We start from the raw sequence: 19,973 nt of genomic DNA on the forward strand, positions 1-19,973 counted from the left end.
GCCCTCGTGCTGCTTCAATAGTGGAAGTAAGCGCTTCTGTAGGCACTCCTTAAGGTAAACCTGCCCGTTTACCGTGCCGGTCATCACGAAGGGGGCGCTCCGCTTTCCGCAAGAGCAGATCGCTTGCCACACCATGTACTTTTTGGCAAACTTGGATAGTTTCTGCTTGCGAATCTCCTCCGGAACGCTGAATTTGTCCTCTGTGGAGAAGAACAACAGGCCCGGCAGCTGACGAAAGTCCGCTTTGACGAAGGTTTCGTCGTCCATTATCAGGCAATGCGGCTTCGTCAGCATTTCGGTGTACAGCTTCCGGGCTCGCGTCTTCCCCACCATGTTCTGCCTTTCGTCGCGGTTAGGAGCCTTCTGAACCTTGTATATACGCAGACCCTCCCGCTGCTTGGTGCGCTGGACGAATGAACTTGACAAATTCAGCTTATTGGCGACATCCCGGACCGAACTTCTCGGATCACGTCTAAACTGCTTAACTACGCGTTTGTGATCTTTTTCACTGACGGAGCATCCATTTTTGCCGTTCTTCACCTTCCGGTCGATGGTTAGGTTCTAGAAGTATCGTTTTAGTACTCTGCTGACCGTGGATTGGACGATTCCCAGCATCTTACCGATGTCCCGATGTGACAACTCCGGATTCTCGAAATGAGTGCACAGGATTAATTCACGACGCTCTTTTTCGTTCGACGACATTTTTCCAAATTTACGAAAAATTGACAGTGAAGCATGGCCAACGTGATCTATACACTCTTATCTGATTATAAGCGAAAGCTGAAGATATAATTCCTAAAAATTAAATTTCTACAGCGTTTTTTCCGTGATGCAATTTGATTTGACACACCCTTTACTACAGGGTGGGCCATTTAAAGTGGAAGCATCTGGCAACCCCATAACTTTTGACAGAGATGTCAGATTAACAAATGTTATACCGCGTTGGAAGCGTCATTTCAGTACAATTTTAACCATGGAACAATACACACCTAAACAACGCGCTGAAATTGTACAGCTGTACATTCAAAATAACTTCTCAATTGTGTTAACTAAACGTGCGTTGAAAAATAAAAATAAAGTTAAAACATCGCCTGGAGACAACACTATACGTCGATTATATGCCAAATTTATATCGTCTGGTAGTGTTGGTAATGCCAGTCATCTGTCCAGACAACGACCAAGACGTTTCGACGAGAATATTGATGCCGTTCGAGCCAGTGTTGCAGAGACTCCATCGACATCAGGTCGCCATCGTTCGCAAGAGTTAGGCATCTTTTTATTGCTATTTGTTCGTGAAAATGAATTGGACAATTACTGGTTCCAACAGGACGGCGCTACATGCCATACAGCGGCTGCCACGACCAAATTATTGCGCGAAATGTTCCCCGGAAGATTAATATCGAAAAACGGCGATTATGACTGGCCACCGAGATCACCTGATTTGACGCCTGCTGACTTTTTTTATGGGGATATTTAAAATCCAAGGTATACACTGGTAAACCAAGGACCCTGGCTGCGCTGAAAGACAATATCCGACAAGAAATTGCTGCCATATCGGCCGAAACATTGGGCAAAGTGATGGAAAATGCCGAAAAAAGGGCACATTTTGCGGTCAAGGCCAGAGGTGGTCATTTACGAGATATCATAATAAAAAAGTAGTTAGAACAACTCTCCTTGGACCAAAATAAATGAATTTCAAAAATTTTTTTTTTAAATTCCACTTCTTTACTTTGCTATTGCAAAAACAAATCCTTCCACTTTAAATGGCCCACCCTGTATATCAAATATGATTTGAACAAATTTGGACGAAAAAAACGCATAAATCTATTGGCGATCTAACGTACAAATCTACACCTAGGCGGCGCTGCGGTGAAAGTGATGATGGTTTTAAATTTTGCCATGTGAGTTTATGGGAGGATTGTAGTTCTTTCCATAAATTACAATGTTATAATCATAAAAGATTAATTGACTGCGATGAGTTTGGAAGAAATTTAATCCTGCGCAATTTTATCTATAACATGTTATTTTCTTACCTCAATCAGTAGTGAAAACTGTACAAATATTGACAACGGTTGAATCAAAGAAGGGAGTACGAGAGCACAATCAAAAACAAGTAGACAATGCATGGTTCCTGCATGTGAGAACTACCTTGGAAAGCCCGGAAGTAAAATATCCGTGATTTGTTTTTGAGTTTTAGGTTACATTATCATCATTTTCTTAGTTCAAAAACAAAATCCAGGTGTCTCACCGATCGTTTACGTTTTGCGTTAGATCGCCAATCCCATTTGGCTTGATGTGTGCGAGTGACCACTTTGCTTTTTTGTTTTTTCACCTTTTTTTCTAGTGATGAAAAGTGTACTATTTTGAATTTTTAAAGTAAAAGCCGTTTGCTGTCTTGAAGAACAATGAGTTGAACTAAAATATTCTTCGAGAAACGGGATGTAGCCGCAGGAAATGGGCATATTCCTTAGGGTGACCACTATGCCCCCACTTCCCCTATTCTCTACCGACAATCAGCTGATATTGAAGTTTGAACGATTTGTTTGTATTCGTTCGTATCAAATTATCACTTCACCCAAAGAGGGCGACGTAATAGCAGTTCTGAGTAGTATTTATGTTTCGGTGTTGCAAGTTGTGACCAATAAACACCCAAAAGACATTCTTTGTCGGTGAAAACGCGTTATCTCCTGTTATCAGATTAAGGTCTGTACGATTCCGATTGCTAATTAGTTATCCATTTGTTTTTTCTCGTTATCTTGCGAACTAATATCTTTGGTCGCATGTTTGCAACAATATAAGTGTCACGGAACTATACACCTGCTTTCGCTTTCTCGTTAGCGTTGACCTGTGTTAGCATGTGCACAAGATTATGTTATTGAAGTGGGTTTATTATCAATTCATCTTCGAATGTGTAGGTTGAAACGCGTTGGCTGTTTTTCGCCGAAAAAAAGTACAAGTAGTGCGTGTTTTGGAGTGTAGTAAGGAGGATGTTATCGCGCAGTGCTTTTAATTTGTTCAGGTATAAATTGATAAGTATAAGTTGGACAAATTTGGATGCGATACAAGGATTATAATGTTTTTAGTGTCTAAGGTTTTTGTGTATGTTGAGAAAAGATGTGTAAAAGTGCATGATAAATCATGATTTTACTGGAAAAATAACTTATATTAATAGTTAAAATTTGTCGGAACATCTTTTAGGTTCTTGCTGTTTTTCAATAGATTACATTACGAATATTCCGCGTTTGAAAATAGTAGCACATCTATGCCTGGTTTGCGAGTTGAAATTGTCCGTTTGCTATTTTAGGTGTTGCTAACAGGGTTGTATGTACTTCTTCGACATATATGTAATTTTTTTAACAATTTCAACTTGCGCACCTGTTATAGAAGCACCAAGAATAACCCTGATATTCAGTGCGTTATTTCGCCGAAGTGTAATCGCTTTTTTATAGAATATTTTTGAGGAAGTTTATTGCACTACTTGCGATCGTTGCGTTCTGTCGAAAATAACATACCAGTTTTTCTAGTGTCATTCTGTCAAGGTTAAATTTCTGTTTCGATGGTGAATTAAACGTTGTATAGCGTACCGGTAAGTTTGCAGCTATGCACAGCGTAGGGATCTTTTCAATGCAAAAAATAACGACTTTAACAAACTTGAAATAATTACGAGTTGTTAATGATATTTACACCACTAACCGCTATGGAAATCATTCCGATGATAGAGCATTTTGTATCTTTATAATTGTTTTGAACATGTTATTCTTTCCTTCAATAAATTGTCTTTGTTTTTCGACGTTCTCATTACCATTATCAGAACTTTGTGCATGTAAGTTTGTTAATCATTAAAAAAACAATTCGTGAAGCACAAACACCTTCATCAGAAAAGATCTCCAACAGAATTATGAATTTATGCATGTTGGGTGCCGTGCACAAATTATAAGGTGTGCAACATACAACATACGTTACATAGCCGTTTTTCGATATCTCATTTCTTCTATTTTTTTAAAAATCTTTATTTATAAATTTTTTATAAGAATATCTCCTTTTTAAAAAATTGGTCGCCGTCACCGTCACTTCAGAACCGATTCCACTAGCAAAGTACCGATTTTCAGACAGCATCTAAGCATTTAGCTATCAACAGCGTCATAATCATTATTCGTGCACTCAAAAAATGGAAAATAAATCTCCTACCTTAAACAATAACCAAAATACACGAACACCTCACTTTATTCGTAACATCTGAAGAAAAACAAAAAAAATCATTATTCTCCGACCTTCCAGACAGGGGTCCCCCCTTAAGGTGCTAAAAATAGTCGATGGCAACAGCTGGGGTGGCATTCCGCATTTCGAAACGAGTAAGACGATTCGAGAAACTTCAAACTCGAATCGAATTGAATTTGGTATTATGTATTCTTTTCGAGTTAATATTTTCAGTGTATTAGGTTTCGAGCATAATTAGTCTCGAAGAGAAATGTCGAATTAGTGGGTTCGTAAACAAGGCAAAGTGCGCGACTATTAAAAAGATAAAAAGATCGAAAAACAAATTCAATTTGATATTACATTAGAATTATGATTAGAAAGAAAAGATTGCGAAATGTTGTTCAACGACAGCGATAGTGAACAAAAGAGCACGCTCATTCCACAGAGGCAAGAGCTGAGGGTTAAAAGTAACCCTCTATTGCTAAGTGGAATGAGTGAGTTTGTATTATTTACGTTTTCAATATGAATGATAACAACTATTCTTCTGTTTCAAAATTTCTACAGTATTTCAGGCTAAGCCGAGAAGCAATTGAAAATATTTCTGGTACAATCGTGTTCCAACCAACTTTCAGAAGCACGGCTATTCCTTCAGCTTTAAAATTAGCTGTCGATTAGAACCTTCTGGTTTCTGGACGTACTAAGTTAATGTAATAAAATAGGAAACTTTTTACTTGGTATAGCTCAACCAACAGTTTCATCAGTGATCAACGAAATCATGCCACTTCTGGAAAGAAGCTTATGCGAAAAATGGATCGAATTGGATGCAACATCGTTTGATGAAACAAAGCAATATTTCTTCGACAAATTCAAATTACCCGGTGTGTGGCATGCCCAGTTCTGGCAACGAGGGCATCGTCAGTTTTGCGATTAATTGGGCTGGGCACTCGGCACATTTTCCGCCATCTTATCAGCAAGCAATCACCGCTCGGTTTCGGGCGATCTCCGATTATCCCGCGGACGCTCATGGGCACACATTTTGACGATCCTGCCAGGAGCGAAGATTAAGCGGGATAATCGGAGATCGCCTTGAATCGAAATATTTTGAGACATGAGACGTGGGATCAGAACTTCTGTGTGGGAATTGGGAAGTGACACTAAAGTTGCACGTTTCCGCAAAAAGATTATAGGAGGTTGTGTCTAAGATACGACCGCATTGTTGACGTAGAACTACGCTGTTATTCTATATAAGTCGCTTATTTATATCTTCGGATATTATTCTATAATGCTGTGAAATTTTAGAAACAACTGCTTAGTAGAATAATCTCTGAAATGGTTTTTTCATTTGTTGACGATAATTGATTGATGATTCATTCTTGCCCTCGCAAAATGATACACTAGCTGATCGTAAGTCGCAATTTATTTCATGTCAAATCAATGAAAATTTATCTCGAACGCTTTTCTTTTTTTTGCCTTTTTCGCTATTTTTCCTTTGTTCATGGGGACTTTGAATCCTACGATTTCCCCTCCGTTGGTCGTCGATAAGTTGCTCGTTATTGACAGCTCTGTTCGGGAAAGCCCACAAATGGACAGAACAAATGTATGGGAAAATGGAAACGCCTCAAGTTTTCATGAATTTTAACCATTTACAAACCAGGCGATTCTAATGTATATCATATTAAACAAATCTTACGGAATTTCCGATTCGTTTAGTAGGTGAATCGCCAAAATCCGTTCGCGGCAAAAATGTCTGGTGGTTATTAACGTTAACTTTATTTCATAAAAACGTGACCTGTTTTCTGATTTGGCACTCTTAATGAAAGACGTAGTTCTACGTCAAAAAAAGTAACAATTTCGACATAATTTTTTATTTGAACAATAGCTGAAAGTCTTCATAATAAAGAGGAAAAAAAGAGCAATATGAATAAATCCAAAATAGAAATTCGAGCTCAAGCACCCAAAGATGATATTAAATTTCTGAATCTTGTCTACAGATACCAACTGAAGTCTCCCATCAATCCGGTTACCCAATGTGGCTATTTCATCACTCCCAGTAGAAAGCTAAGCCACGATCAAACCAACTATGATCACCACAGAGAGGATCACAGCAGTGGCGTTTTGAAAACCGCAGCAACCATAATTAGTGGCTCATTGTTAACGTGCCTTATTGTAGAGAAACTGAGTAAGTCACCCTCCTATCGATAGTAAAATAATCCTAAAAACTTCATGCGTTGGATTCCATGGCAGGAAATGACTCCGCAGAGGTACATGCGAAAGTTCTCACCTCTAGCCCACCAGACATTCAAAATGCCCACAATGTTGCGCGCTATGATTTGCCGGTAATATCAATGGACGATGTGACGAAACACAATTCTCCCCAAACTGGCATATGGATCACATACGGTATTGGGGTATACGACATCACATCCTTTGTGCCAAAGCATCCCGGTAGTGACAAAGTGATGCTGGCAGCAGGTTGATGAGTTTTTCAGATTCCAATCGGCCTTAATCAAAAGTATCATTAATTTCAGGAAGCGCCATCGATCCTTTCTGGCATATCTATCAGCAACACAACACCAAAGAGGTCCTAAAACTACTTGAGACCTTCCGCATTGGAAATCTCAAAGAGGACGACGTTATTGGGACGAAAGATTTGGACAATCCGTGGGCGACCGAACCGAAACGCCACCCAATATTGAAGGCAGCTACACAAAGGCCATTCAACGCAGAACCTCCCGCCTCGGTGCTCGTTGATAGTTTTCTCACTCCGAATGAGTTTTTCTACGTGAGAAACCATTTGCCCGTACCGGAGGTGAACATTGAAGAGTACGAGCTGGAGATCGATGTTGAACTAAACGATAAAAGTAAAAGGCTGTCGTTTGAAGAGTTGAAGAAACTTCCCAAGCACACGGTCACCGCCACAATCATGTGCGGAGGCAATCGACGTGGAGAAATGATGGAAATCAAACCAATAAAAGGGCTTCCGTGGGGACCCTCTGCTGTGGGCAATGCCGAGTGGAGCGGAGTGCGATTAGTAGACTTATTGAAAGAAATGGGAGTGGAGTCGGACGAAACAAGTCATGTGCATTTCGAGGGGTTGGACACAGATCCTACTCACACTCCGTATGCGGCTTCAATCCCACTGTCGAAAGCGATGGATCCTCGGGGAGACGTGATTCTTGCGTATGAAATGAACGGTCAGCCTTTGAACAGAGATCACGGCTATCCACTGAGAGCCATCGTACCTGGCGTTGTTGGATCGCGCAATGTTAAGTGGTTGGGAAGAATTGTTGTTTCCAAGGATGAGTCCGATTCTCACTGGCAGCAAAATGACTACAAGTCATTCAGTCCGAGCACAGATTGGGACACGGTTGATTTCAAGCGTGCACCAGCAATTCAAAATATGCCAATAACGTCAGCAATTTGCACCCCAGCAAATGGGGACCGACTCGAAGCGAAAGACGGTTATATCACGGTTAAAGGATACGCCTGGTCTGGCGGAGGACAAGCAATCATTCGTGTGGATCTTTCGGTCGACGGAGGCAATAGTTGGATCGTCGCAGATCTGGATCAGGTGGAGCAAGGCACCGGCAGAGGTAGGCACTGGTCGTGGTCCTTGTGGACGGCGAAAATTCCTGTCAAGCGCGGCCAAAAGATTGAGATCTGGTCCAAAGCCGTCGACGATAATTACAATGCACAACCGGAGACATTCAAGAATATTTGGAATTTGAGAGGAGTCGTTGGTAATGCGTATAGTCGCGTTAAAGTGGAGGTAAAATAGAGTGAACCCAAGAACTTCGAATAAAGTTACATAATTTAACGAATATGTTTACTTTTGTTACTACAACTTGCGTAAACAATAGTCTCCTATTAATTCTAAAAATGTTCAGCCTTATTCTGTGCGTTGATCCATTCGAAATATTTTGAACGACTTGATAAAATTCCATCCTGTATTCCGTTCGAGTTGTTTTTGCATTTCGTTCAAAATAGGGAATGCGAAAGCATAACTCGAACGAAATAATTGTTTCGAACGAAATGGAAACCCGTCGGAATACAGAATATGGCTGGATGAGTTAGAATATAACATTCGATGCATAAAAATCAGTCATACTGGTGCCACCTCACTTAGTCGATAACCTTTCAACCAACCATGCATTTTCATTATATTTAATCTCCAACCGTACGGCCTTGTTTACTGTTCCACACGTGATCCTGCGTTAAATAGTTTATAGACTAATCACTGGTGTTAAATTTTTTTGACGTAGGACTACGTCTTACATTAAGGGTGCAAATCAGAAAACAGGTCACGTTTTTATGAAATAAAGTTAATGTTAATAACTATTTTTGCTGCGAACGGATTTTCACGATTTGCGTATCAATCGAATCGGAAATTTTCTAAGATTTGTTTGATATTCTATACATTACAATCCCATAGTCTGTATATGGTTTAAATTGATGAAAATTGGAAGCATTTCCATTTCCCCATTCATTTGTTCTGTCCATTTGAGTGCATTCCCAAACAGAGCTGTCAATAACGAGCAACTTATGCAGCCGCTAGAATAAAAACAGTCGGAAATGAATGAATCGTTGGATTTAAAGTCGCCGTAAATGAAGGAAAAGAAGAAGAATAGAAACAACGAGGCGGATAGCGAAAAGAGAATAATTGCGAAGTAAGTAAGCTGTCGCTAGCGTATGAGTATTGCATCTCCTCTGAAGAAAATTCTCAGAATCTGTTCTGTGCCCGAAACAACAAAGGTCGCTTATTCTGCTCGTTTTGTGTTTTATGTTTCCCCTCGAGCTGTGAACGCTAGTGAATATTTCACTTAAAGTTTATCGCTGCAACTGTGTACATCTGTTAGACGCGTGTTTGTTGCTTGTTGAATGGCGATGCACGGAAGATGCCTCTCGTTAAATTGCATTGATATAAAGAAACAAATTGCGACATATGACCAATTAGTGTATTGTTCTCGCAAAGGCAAGAAAGAATCGTTGCTTCTCAAAATGATTCTACAAAACCACGCAAGCCTTTGAACCTTTTCAGGGTCCCCGGAACTTTTTATTAAAGAGTTATTTATGAATTTTCGACATATTCGCAAATAATATCCGAAATGATAAACCAACAAATTTAAAAAAAAATTGCGTAGTCCTACGTCCTAAGCGGTCATGTCTCGGATACAACCCCTCGATTTTTTGTGTGTTATTGTACATACGTTGGAGATAATATTTGATTTTTTTATCCCATCTGTTTATTTTATTTCAGGCTCATTTAGCGCTTCAGCTGTAACCAAGCCGGATTTATTCGTTTGGTAAATTACACAATGTCACTTTTTCGGCGTAAGAGTAAACAGTTGAACAATGGGGATACTCGGGACGGTTGATAAGGCTATGTTATTAATAGCACCATTGGTTGAATGTTTCTTGCTGCAAGCAGCAGAGTGTGTGAAAGGAGAGGGTAAATCACCGTCACATGATGACTGCTGCTTGGTAGGATTGAGCGATCTTTAATCAATTTCCAGAATATCGATCTTTTTCATTTCGATTTCCGTTATTTTTATCGATTCATTGTACCCGAAAAAATCGTAAAAATCGATCTTCTTCCTTCGATTTTTTCGATCTTAGAGTTTTTTTTTGAATGTACATCGATTTTAATCGCACCACCTGATAAATTTTATAAACATAATAAACATTTGGATAGCTTTCGAGGATGTCAAATTAGTGATAGTAAATCTGATTGGGCTATCTTGGATCGGCATTTAGAGGATCGATCTTTTCCTCTTCGATTTCCAATTTTACGGATCAATTCTTCCTACTCAGAAAAAAAAACCGCGAAAATCGATCTTTTATATCTTTCCGGTCTTTTTGATCGTAGAAAAAAAATTATAAATTTATTTTCCAGTGAGCTTTGATTCTCACCTAAACCACTTGACAAATTTCATAAACATTGGATTTCTTCCAAGGTTGTTAAATTAGTAGGATTTGGGAGAAGTTTTTTAAGTTTGGTCATAACAAAAGAATTGGTCACAAGTTATAATCACACCATCACATTCACTAGGTTTACAGTGAAAATTTTGACGAAATGGGATGGTGATATCAGGTCCAGTTGAAGCATTTTTTTCTAGAACTGGGACTACTACCAAGATTTCTACTAAATGCCAGACGTATGATATGATTGGATTCAACGGAATTAGATAATTCCATGACGGTTCGAGATGAATGCCCTGGAAAATACATTTTATCTGCGCTTTCAAGTTTTTTGGTGACCTTCATCATGAAAATTAAACTGAAATGTCTTTGATATTAGGATAGAAATATGAAATGTTTATTTCATGTTTGAAGAAAAGACGATACTAATATAGAACAAGTAAATAAATTGGAAAAAGGCATTCGATAGAATCAAAAAAGGAAATTCGAGAGCACAAAAACAAGTTTAAAAATGCATGGTTCCTGCATGTGAGAACTACCTTCGAAATACCTGAAGTAAAATATACGTGATTTGTTCTTGAGTTTTAGGCGGCTCGCACATCGGAGCAATAAGCAACTAGCAAACTGCAATACGCAATATGCAACAGGCAACATATTTTGTTCTTCTTCGCATACCAGAGCAATAAAAACCCCTGGCATTATGCAAACAATCGGATTAATGTACGAAACTTGTCAAAATATGGGCGATAAGTTGCTCTTCAACCGACACGCCGTGTTGCTAGCGACATGTGTTGCTCTGTAAAGGCGACAGCGATATCGTATTGCGTCGGTGTGCGAGATCAACAAAGATTAAATGGAAAAATCCATTGGCGATAATATTGCTCATTGCATGTTGACAGTTACTAGTTGCTTATTGACGAACTTACGTTGGATTTACAACCAGATGGCGCAGCGAGTAAAATGAGGATGTTTTGTTTTTTTAATATGAAATTCGTTTAAATTTGTTAGAAAAATCCGAATTTTTCTTCAAATTTCCCGAATTCAAGTATTCTTTCCGCGCTGAAAAGGTTAGAAAATCATCATTTTACAATGTGCTATGTGTATTACGAGAAATGGCTTGTTATAAGTATTGTAACTTTAATTTTTTTCAACTAAGTAAACGATGAATATGGTATTTTGCGCTAAAAATACTGCAAATCCTTCTCGTATCGACCCCTACATAATCAATGATATCAGCCAATTTCATATGATATCGATTTCATCGCAATTATCCATAGTATCAATAACCGGTACGCATTATCAAACCTGAAATTTTCGAAGATTAACTATGACTTTGATCAAATCGCGTGTTGAAACCATCGTAAATATACAAAACTCCAACTTTCTTACCATATACTGACGACATTCAATGGCTGAAATGAATCTAAATTGAAATAAAATGAATAATCACCACCGAATCATGCTTTTCAGTGCGTAAAATAAACAAACACCCTAACTTTTGTGGTTCTGAGCTCTAATTTAGATGTCGCATGAGCTGATTCAGCTTTGCGTAAATTCGTCAATTGCTCCGGTGTGCGAGCCGCCTTAGGTTTCCTTATCATCATTTTCTTAGTTCAAAAACAAAATCCAGATGTCTCACCGATCGTTTACGTTTTGAGTTAGATCGCCAATCATAATATTCATAATGCCCAAGAAAAGGCAATATTCTGAAGAAAGCCAATATTACGAATGGATCAATTGATGACAGTAAACTCAAGCAATGAGAAACGCAACATTTACTTGTAAATTCGAATTTTTTCGTTTAAAAATGATGATTTCGAAAACCGGACAAACCATGATCAACCATGATTTTACTTTGAGGAAAATCGTTAAAAAAAACATAAAAAAACTTATGGTATTATTAGAAACTAGAGTCTAGGGGCTTTTCAACAAACCCAAGCTCGTCTTCATTATATGTGATTTCCATGAAGAAAAATCGATTTGTTTCGTGAAAACACCACAAATCGGACAAACTAAAATCATTTACCCTTTGTAAAAAGTTGAGGCCCGTTTATACTTTGCTAACAGTAAATACAATCAATAATTATGAAAACAAAATCCAATTTATTTGCAAGTGTATTATTTTTTCAGTGAATATTATATCATTGACTTCAATTTGATATGTTGATCATCAGAATTTTGAATTTCTGGAAAAAAGGGGAAAAATTGTTTTTGGACTATCGGTTAACTTTGGAAAATCATATCATGAAACCGAAAATTGGATATGTTATGTAAAAAGCCTTCAGCTTTCAAGAAAAAAATATAAAAACTATACAGCGTCCTTGGTCCCGAGACCATGAAAACCATAAAAAACAAATACAATTAATAATCATGAAAATTGAAAAAAAATTTGATGTGTCGATCATCAAAATCCGTGTAGTAATTCAAAAGTTATGATTTTTTTTGAAAAAAAAGTCATTTTTTGAAAAAAAAAAAAAAAAAAAAAAAAGAGGGAAAAGTTGATTTTTCGAACAACCCTAAATTGGAAATGGTCACCCGAATGAAAAAATAATAAAAAACGGGTGTAATGTTTTGCTATAAAGAACAAAATTATCACTTTTCGCGAAAATCTGAGAACCACTATGTCTGTTTGGCATGGAATGACTGTATAGACAGATAAGAATTTAATTTCGAAACGTTCATAAGATTGTTAAATTAAGGCGAAGGTGGAAGCTAGCCACAAATGGCTGCTACAATGGCGCTCATTTCTTTCATCTCCCTCCCTCACCCCTCGCCCGAAAATCAATCATTTTGCGAAACAGTGTGAAGAAAATGATCGTTTTTGCACACTTCCCATCAAGTAATATCAACCAAACTTTAATCGATTACTCACAAGATATTAAATTTTCATCTGCTTTCGCACCGTATAGTGAAGAACGTCGGAAAACTCGAGCAAGTACTCTGAAAGTTAAATTTTCGTTTTTCAATCTTCAGCAATGGTTTTGTTTGTATTGGTGGTAGCATCGTTATTTTTTCGACACTGATGCCAAACAACATCATCGAAACAGCTATAGAAACCACTCAATAAAATGTTATTCCGGAGTCATAGCGTCCCATGTCAGAAAATCAATAGAATAAAATTGTGTTGATATCAATACAATTATTATTTTTACGTTTAATGGGTCTATAATGTAAGTTTTAGCAACTTTAACATTGGGTAAGAAAATTGTATTGCAGAGCTCGGAACACTGCCACGGCTGCCTATGCTTTCAAAAACAGTAAACGGAAAAGTATTAAATTCAATCTAAATGCCTCGGCCAACGAAGAGAAGGGTTAAGGCTTTCCAACGTGAATATGTGAAAACAATACGATCAACGAAGGAAAATATTAAGGAATTATCAACATCGAGTTACTATGCGGAAGAACTTGTAATACCAAAAGAAACCCAATTCGCATGTGTTATAAATTTGCTCATGTTACGCTCGCGTATAATCAGAATCATATGCAAATGCACCTTCTATATATATTTATATTTGCAATTGTTCATCGGAACATATCGTTCATACATTTTACTTTAGTATTGAATTGTTATTTGTTTTTTTTTCAAATGTATTCAAAGACTCGTGTCAATGAAGCGCCACACAGTCTGATAAGTGAATTGATCTATTTACGTGTGCTTTGCTCTTCTCTCACAAACACTATTACCCCATTTTTACACGAGGGTTTACCTATACTACTATAATGGCTAGCTTCCACCTTCACCTTAACCGTCAGCCACAGATTAATTTCTCTAGCGCAAAAAGGACTATCATCCAATAAATACAGTTCTGTAACAATGTTAGGCATTATACCCAATAAATATTCCACACCACCACTAACACGAGTCTTTGAATACATTTGAAAAAAAAATAACAATTCAATACTAAAGTAAAATGTATGAACGATACGTTCCGATGAACAACTGCAAATATAAATATATATAGAAGGTGCATTTTCATATTCTGATTATACGCGATGAGCAAATTTATAACACATGCGAATTGGGGCTCTTTTGGTATTAACAAGTTCCTCCGCATAGTAACTCGATGTTGATAATTCCTTAATATTTTGCTCCGTTGATCATATTGTTTTCACATACACTGCATTTCACAACTATAGAACCGCTCATTTTTTCTGAGTTTCCAGACATATGTAAGAAGTCGGTTGAATTGAAGTATATAGTGTAGGACATAACAATGACTTACTTTAAAAGACTGGCCATTTGAACTTTATTGTTGTGTTCAGGGGCGAAACATTCAAAAAACTAAAATTCCAGTGTTTCATAACTATAGAACCAGATGGAAACTGGTTCTATAGCATATCTCTGGAAACTCAGAAAAAAATAGTGGTTCTATAGTTATGAAACGCAGTGTATTAACGTTGGAGAGCCTTAAAGTGCGCTACACATACAACGTCCCGTCACCTAAAGTCAACGTAGAGGAATCAAATGACAAATATTCTCCCATGGAAATCATATGGTAGCATTCACATTCACCATCACCCGCCAATTTGACGTCGGCAAAATAAATTCAAGAGAATAGTTGACGGGACGGTGACGGTGACGCTGTATGTGTAGCGCACTTAACCCTTCTCTTCGTTGGCCGAGGCATTTTGATTGAATATAATACTTTTCCGTTTACTGTTTTTGAAAGCATAGGCAGCCGTGGCAGTGTTCCGAGCTTTGCAATACAATATTCTTGCTCAATATTAAAGTCGCTAAAACTTACACTATAGACCCATTAAACGTAAAAATAATAGTTGTATTGATATCAACACAATTTTATTCTATTGATTTTCATGACATGAAACGCTATGACTCAGGAATAACATTGTATTGAGTGGGTTTTATAGCTGTTTCGATGATAAGAAAAAAAGAAACGATGCTTTCACCAATACAAACAAAACCATTGCCGAAAATTGAAAAATGAAAATTTTACTTTCAGAGCACTTGATTGAGTTTTTCGACGTTCTTCACTAAACAGTGCGAAAACAGATGAAAATTTAATATCTCGTGAGTAATCAATTAGAGTTTGGTTGATATTACTTGATGGGAAGTGTGCGAAAACGATCATTTTCTTCACACTGTTTCGCAAAATGATTGATTTTCGGGCGAGGGGTGAGGAAGGGAGATGAAAGAAATGAGCGTCATTGTGGCAGCCATTTGTGGCTAGCTTCCACCTTCACCTTAAATCATCTACAAGAATGTCGATTGATAATGAAACCACTTCTGCTGCATAGAAGCTACGAATGTAAACAAATGATGTTTGCCCAACAGATGCTCTGCCTGTATGTGTAGCAAGAGCCCTATCCTAGCTCACCACGACCAAAGCGTTTTGTTTATTTTTAGACCCAACACAAGAAAACCTAAAAGCAGAGAAAGCGGTAAACTGCTTCAATTCGCGCGGATTAAAAATCGTTGAAATAAAAACACACCAATCTTCCACTGATTAAAAACACTTTATTGGAACACGAAGAATAGTGCTTTACACAAGAAACCAATCAGTCAACATTATGAGAAATCCGTGATATTTATGGACATAACACTTTCGGCACCACATATTTGAATTTCACGAATCAATTTCATAGTTCCTCCATCTACAACTTGTAAACAAACCAATTTGTCAAAGATAGATTCGGACGAATTATGTAGCAGTGTATTGATTTTTTTCTCTATTAGAGTGACTTTTAACACATTTCGGCTAATATGTCACTTTTACTTCCATTTTTGGAAGAATGTCGGGAGTGAGTATTGAACTCGTGATCTCTGCGTGAGAGGTATGGATGTTACCACTACGCTAGATCGCCTCCACTGGGTATATCGAATGCCGTCAAGTGTCGAATCGTGCGAATGACAGCAATCCTTTGACTCGTGCCAAAAACCAACAACAGACGGATTACTTTCCAACGCAAATATTCGACACTCGACTTTGGAGATTTGTAGCTCGTCTATCGACTACATGATGCGTCGAACCCTCGAGCGTCGGGGATGTTCCTAGCATTGTGTAGCGCCGGCTTTATTCGTGTGTTCACTTCACGTGAAAACAAAGTGAAGTGAATGTAACCCTATTACGGTATACGCGCAAATGTAAACAAAAATTCATTATGAATACATCGAGTTCATCCGATGGATGAACTCGGTGTTATTTTTGTTTACACTACACTCACACGTCACTTTAAACCGAGCAATTTCTTGTGTATTCTTTCCACTAGTGTCCCAAAAAGTGGAAAAAAACACGCATAATGGAGTAAGTACAAAGTTTGATTCATTCTTGTATTTCAGCTAATAGTGTGTGTCTTATTTTAGGAATAAAAAAACCAAAAAAAATCAATTCTCCCTCCTCCTGAACGTCATGGAACAAAATCCTGACGTGGCCAGAGGATGTAAAGACGTTTCCAGGGATTCAGCAAATGCTTTATGGGATACAATAGCGGAATCACTGAATAGTTTGGGTCCTCCCACACGAACTGTTACACAATGGCGAAAAGTAAAATTGTTTTTTTTTTATTATAAACTGATAATCATTTTCCGTTTTCTACCTTCAGGTTTGGACCGACAAAAAGTTGCAAATAGAACGAAAATTGCAACACAACAAAAAAGAAATGACGGCCATCGGAGGAGGTCCTAATACTCTACATTCGTTCAATGATTCAGAGGACAGAATTATTCGTCTCTGTTCTTTACAAACAACTGTGAACAAAGACGGTATATTATTGATTTATCACAAAATATATTACCATAATAATCTTCTTCAACACTGTAGGACATGTTTTCGAGATCCAATCATTCGGAGTAACAGATCCTTCTTCATCCATGGTGGCCGAAGAGAGTACACTTTCTGACATAGAACCAAGCATAAAGATGGACGAATCGTTTCTTGTTGATGCATTCCATGAAAGCGGAACTGGGAGAAGCAAATCGCCAATGAGTGGCCGTCAACGAGGAACGAAGCGGCCCTATAGAGAAACTCTTCTCGAGAATCAAGCAGAAGATCTTTCCAAGATAGAGCGACATGTCTCGGATTGTGCCCGGTTCGCTCGCAAATGTTACGAGTTGGACGAAAAACGGTACGAGCTTGAAGTCAAACGCTTGCGTTTAGAGGTGGAAAAATATAATTGGGAAAAGAAAATGATGCTAGAGGAACAAAAAAATAGAAATTTGCAATTAGAACTGATGAAGCAGATTCTCGAAATTAAACGAACTTCTAGTGATGATAGCAGACAAGCTGAGATAGCAGAGATGAAGCAGAGTTCTAGTGACGACGAATGATGATTTGATTGTTTCTTATTTTAATTTTCCATTCCACAACATACACCATTAATACATGTGTCACGTCACTGTAAAAAACAAGACTTTATTTTCAATAAACTTGATAATAGACTAAACAATGATTTATAACTTTTAGTGAATCGAAGACTGAACTCCAAACTCAATTCAAACATGCGCAATGGAATATCTGCAATCTTCTATTTATCCCTTTTTGGATAAGGATCGTGTGTTGGACTTTTTTCTAATTCGCGATTCGATAACGTTTAACACAAAACCGTTTACGGTACACCGGGGCTAGTTGAAATGCAGGGTAAGTTAAAACAGAAGCCGGAACTTTCCATTTGCCATAACTATTTTTTTCAGAGTACAGATCCACCAAAGACACGAATTGACCGAAAGACTGAAGCGCCTTCACGCGTTCCGCGGCATTGTTTATTTTTGGTCGTTCGTAAGATTGAATCCGAACTTTTTGAAGCAACTTAATCCTTACCAAAAACAGTTTTTCTGTAATTTATAGTTTTTAACAACACATAAGATAATTACTGAATGCTAACTAGGTGGATTCCAGCTGATGAATCTACGAGGGAAATATTTACCTTTTTTTTTACTCACCCCTTGTTTTTCAACGGCCGGGTTAAGTTTAAATACATATAACGGGGGAAGTTGAAATACGGTATGGATCGACCACTTGTGAACAGCACAAAAAAGGCTGATCCGTGGCACTGTCGAACAGGATGCAGGTTCTGGAAATTGACTTTAAAATATGGTGCTGGATGGCCTGAAGCAAGATCTTGGTCGAGATAAAACCAAGTGAAGTAGTTTGTTTATTTGATCGGCCACCAGCTATTGGCTATTGGGCGAGAGAAGAATTAAGAAAAAGGCAAGCCTTAAATGAGCTGCCGTAAGTGAAACCGGACGGCAAGATGGCTTACATCTATGCTAGAAATATTTTTATTTGATTGTTTTCGATGATTTTGATTGAATGCATATGATTATGTATGTATTATGATTGATTGGTTGAATAAGTAAATTTTTTTTTAATCTTTTGGGGCAATATCCAACACATAATATCATGTGGCCAATGTGGTTAGCGATACTTCATTTGACTTCCAATTAACCAATGTTTTAATTCAATGTCACATAATACGTATGTAAGTTTCAACGGGACCCGTTTTGCCCGAAACTTTTGTGGTTGACGAAAAATTTGTGCCCCTTTTTGTATAAATATATATATATATATATATATATATATATATATATATATATATATATATATATATATATATATATATATATATTTTGTTTTATACAAAATTCTCACAAGTTAAGTGAACAGCTTATACTTTGCATCTTAATTTTATATAGAGGAATTGTATTATAAAATGCACGCTTTTTTTAATATTGGATGTTGGACATTTTAAATTGTTTTTAAAATTATTAAAATACTACCTAACCTAACCTTAACCTAAACCTATGAAATTACTATATGAATTCACAACAATTAAATGACCGGAATAGGAGCACCTCTCTCCAAATTTTTGGATATATTTGTGAAATTTCACTTTCAGGGTATCCAGGCAAACTCGTTCGTGAACCTTGTTCTCGCTCAGGAGGGCAGATTCAGAATTATCTTAAGAAATTTATTCTGAATGCGTTGGAGTCTCATTATGTGTGTCCTGGTACAGCTCCTCCAGGTAGGAACTCAATTCTCAATTCCAGGGTAAATGATCTGTTTATAGACAGCCATCTGATTCTTCAGACAAAGTTTAGAATTTCTGCCAATCAACGAATACAACGACCTGACGAGAATATTACATTTCGTGACGATTTTATTAACGTGAAACCTAAAGATTAGATGACTATCTATAGTGAGTCCTAAGTAGACTACTTCTCTGGACCATTCGATAAGTGAGTCACCGAACCGTATTCTGACGTTATCAGTCGGAACAAACCTAGGAGATCGTGAATGCGGGAATAGAATAGCCTGAGTCTTCGTCGCATTGATAACAATTTTCCAACTGGTATAATACTCTGTTAGAGCATCCAGTCCATCCGGGAATCACCGGGAAGCGCTGGACAGTCCGCAGAATAAATGTTGTACAGAATGGGCCCAAGGATACTTCCTTGGGGCACACCTGCATCTATATTGAAATGCTTTAAGCACACATTATGCAGAGATACCCGAAATGTCCTATCAGAGAGATAATTTCTGATGATATTAATAAGATACATTGGAAAATGGAATCGATGCAGCTTATACAGCAGACCATCGTGCCACACATTATCGAAGGCCTTTTCAATGCACCATTTGCTGTCGTCATGGATAGCGACTTATGACACTGTATAATATTGGTAACACTAGTGAGTAGATGGATAGTGGACCTTCCCAGACCAGATAAACTTCCATAGAGAAATCCAAAGGTAGAACGGTGTTTATGCTGTTGTCCACAATTCTTTGGGAAATTAGCACGATGATAATTATGCCTGGGACGGCGGATAACAGGATCAACAGAACCATCCAACTTTAGCACGTCTAGGTAGCGGTCCGATGGCAACTCATCGAAGGGAACTG

At 37.8% G+C, this 19,973-nt stretch overlaps 2 protein-coding genes across 4 annotated transcripts; both read left to right on the top strand.

Moving 5' to 3' along the window:
* Positions 1-2,568: 2,568 nt before the first annotated feature.
* LOC129767486 (sulfite oxidase, mitochondrial) lies at positions 2,569-8,018 on the top strand. Of its 3 annotated transcripts, XM_055768452.1 has the most exons (5): positions 2,658-2,703; positions 2,916-3,019; positions 6,189-6,376; positions 6,442-6,669; positions 6,726-8,018. In XM_055768452.1, the coding sequence occupies exons 2-5, from the start codon at positions 2,988-2,990 to the stop codon at positions 7,973-7,975; spliced, it is 1,698 nt and encodes a 565-aa protein (XP_055624427.1). In that variant the 5' UTR covers positions 2,658-2,703; positions 2,916-2,987; the 3' UTR covers positions 7,976-8,018. The 3 variants fall into 3 exon arrangements, with proteins under 3 accessions (XP_055624428.1, XP_055624427.1, XP_055624429.1); XM_055768453.1 differs by lacking the exon at positions 2,916-3,019 and having other exon boundaries at positions 2,569-2,703; XM_055768454.1 differs by lacking the exons at positions 2,658-2,703; positions 2,916-3,019 and adding an exon at positions 3,465-3,586.
* A 7,483-nt stretch (positions 8,019-15,501) lies between these two features.
* On the top strand, positions 15,502-17,502 carry LOC129768980 (uncharacterized). Its single transcript, XM_055770940.1, has 5 exons — positions 15,502-15,909; positions 16,345-16,379; positions 16,439-16,619; positions 16,678-16,837; positions 16,896-17,502. The coding sequence occupies exons 2-5, from the start codon at positions 16,375-16,377 to the stop codon at positions 17,399-17,401; spliced, it is 852 nt and encodes a 283-aa protein (XP_055626915.1). The 5' UTR covers positions 15,502-15,909; positions 16,345-16,374; the 3' UTR covers positions 17,402-17,502.
* Positions 17,503-19,973: the final 2,471 nt, after the last annotated feature.

Source organism: Toxorhynchites rutilus, chromosome 2, assembly GCF_029784135.1.
Source record: "Toxorhynchites rutilus septentrionalis strain SRP chromosome 2, ASM2978413v1, whole genome shotgun sequence".
Lineage (NCBI taxonomy): Eukaryota > Metazoa > Arthropoda > Insecta > Diptera > Culicidae > Toxorhynchites > Toxorhynchites rutilus.

What these genes read in the sequence shown, in the direction of transcription:
- LOC129767486 (XM_055768452.1), top strand. Translation starts at nt 2,988, where the DNA reads ATGTTATCGCGCAGTGCTTTTAATTTGTTCAG. An exon ending in AGTGCTTTTAATTTGTTCAG is followed by an intron (nt 3,020 to 6,188) that starts GTATAAATTGAT and finishes TCTTGTCTACAG; the next exon opens with ATACCAACTGAAGTCTCCCA. An exon ending in CAAAGTGATGCTGGCAGCAG is followed by an intron (nt 6,670 to 6,725) that starts GTTGATGAGTTT and finishes CATTAATTTCAG; the next exon opens with GAAGCGCCATCGATCCTTTC.
- LOC129768980 (XM_055770940.1), top strand. An exon ending in CTGTTACACAATGGCGAAAA is followed by an intron (nt 16,620 to 16,677) that starts GTAAAATTGTTT and finishes TTCTACCTTCAG; the next exon opens with GTTTGGACCGACAAAAAGTT. An exon ending in AACAACTGTGAACAAAGACG is followed by an intron (nt 16,838 to 16,895) that starts GTATATTATTGA and finishes TCAACACTGTAG; the next exon opens with GACATGTTTTCGAGATCCAA.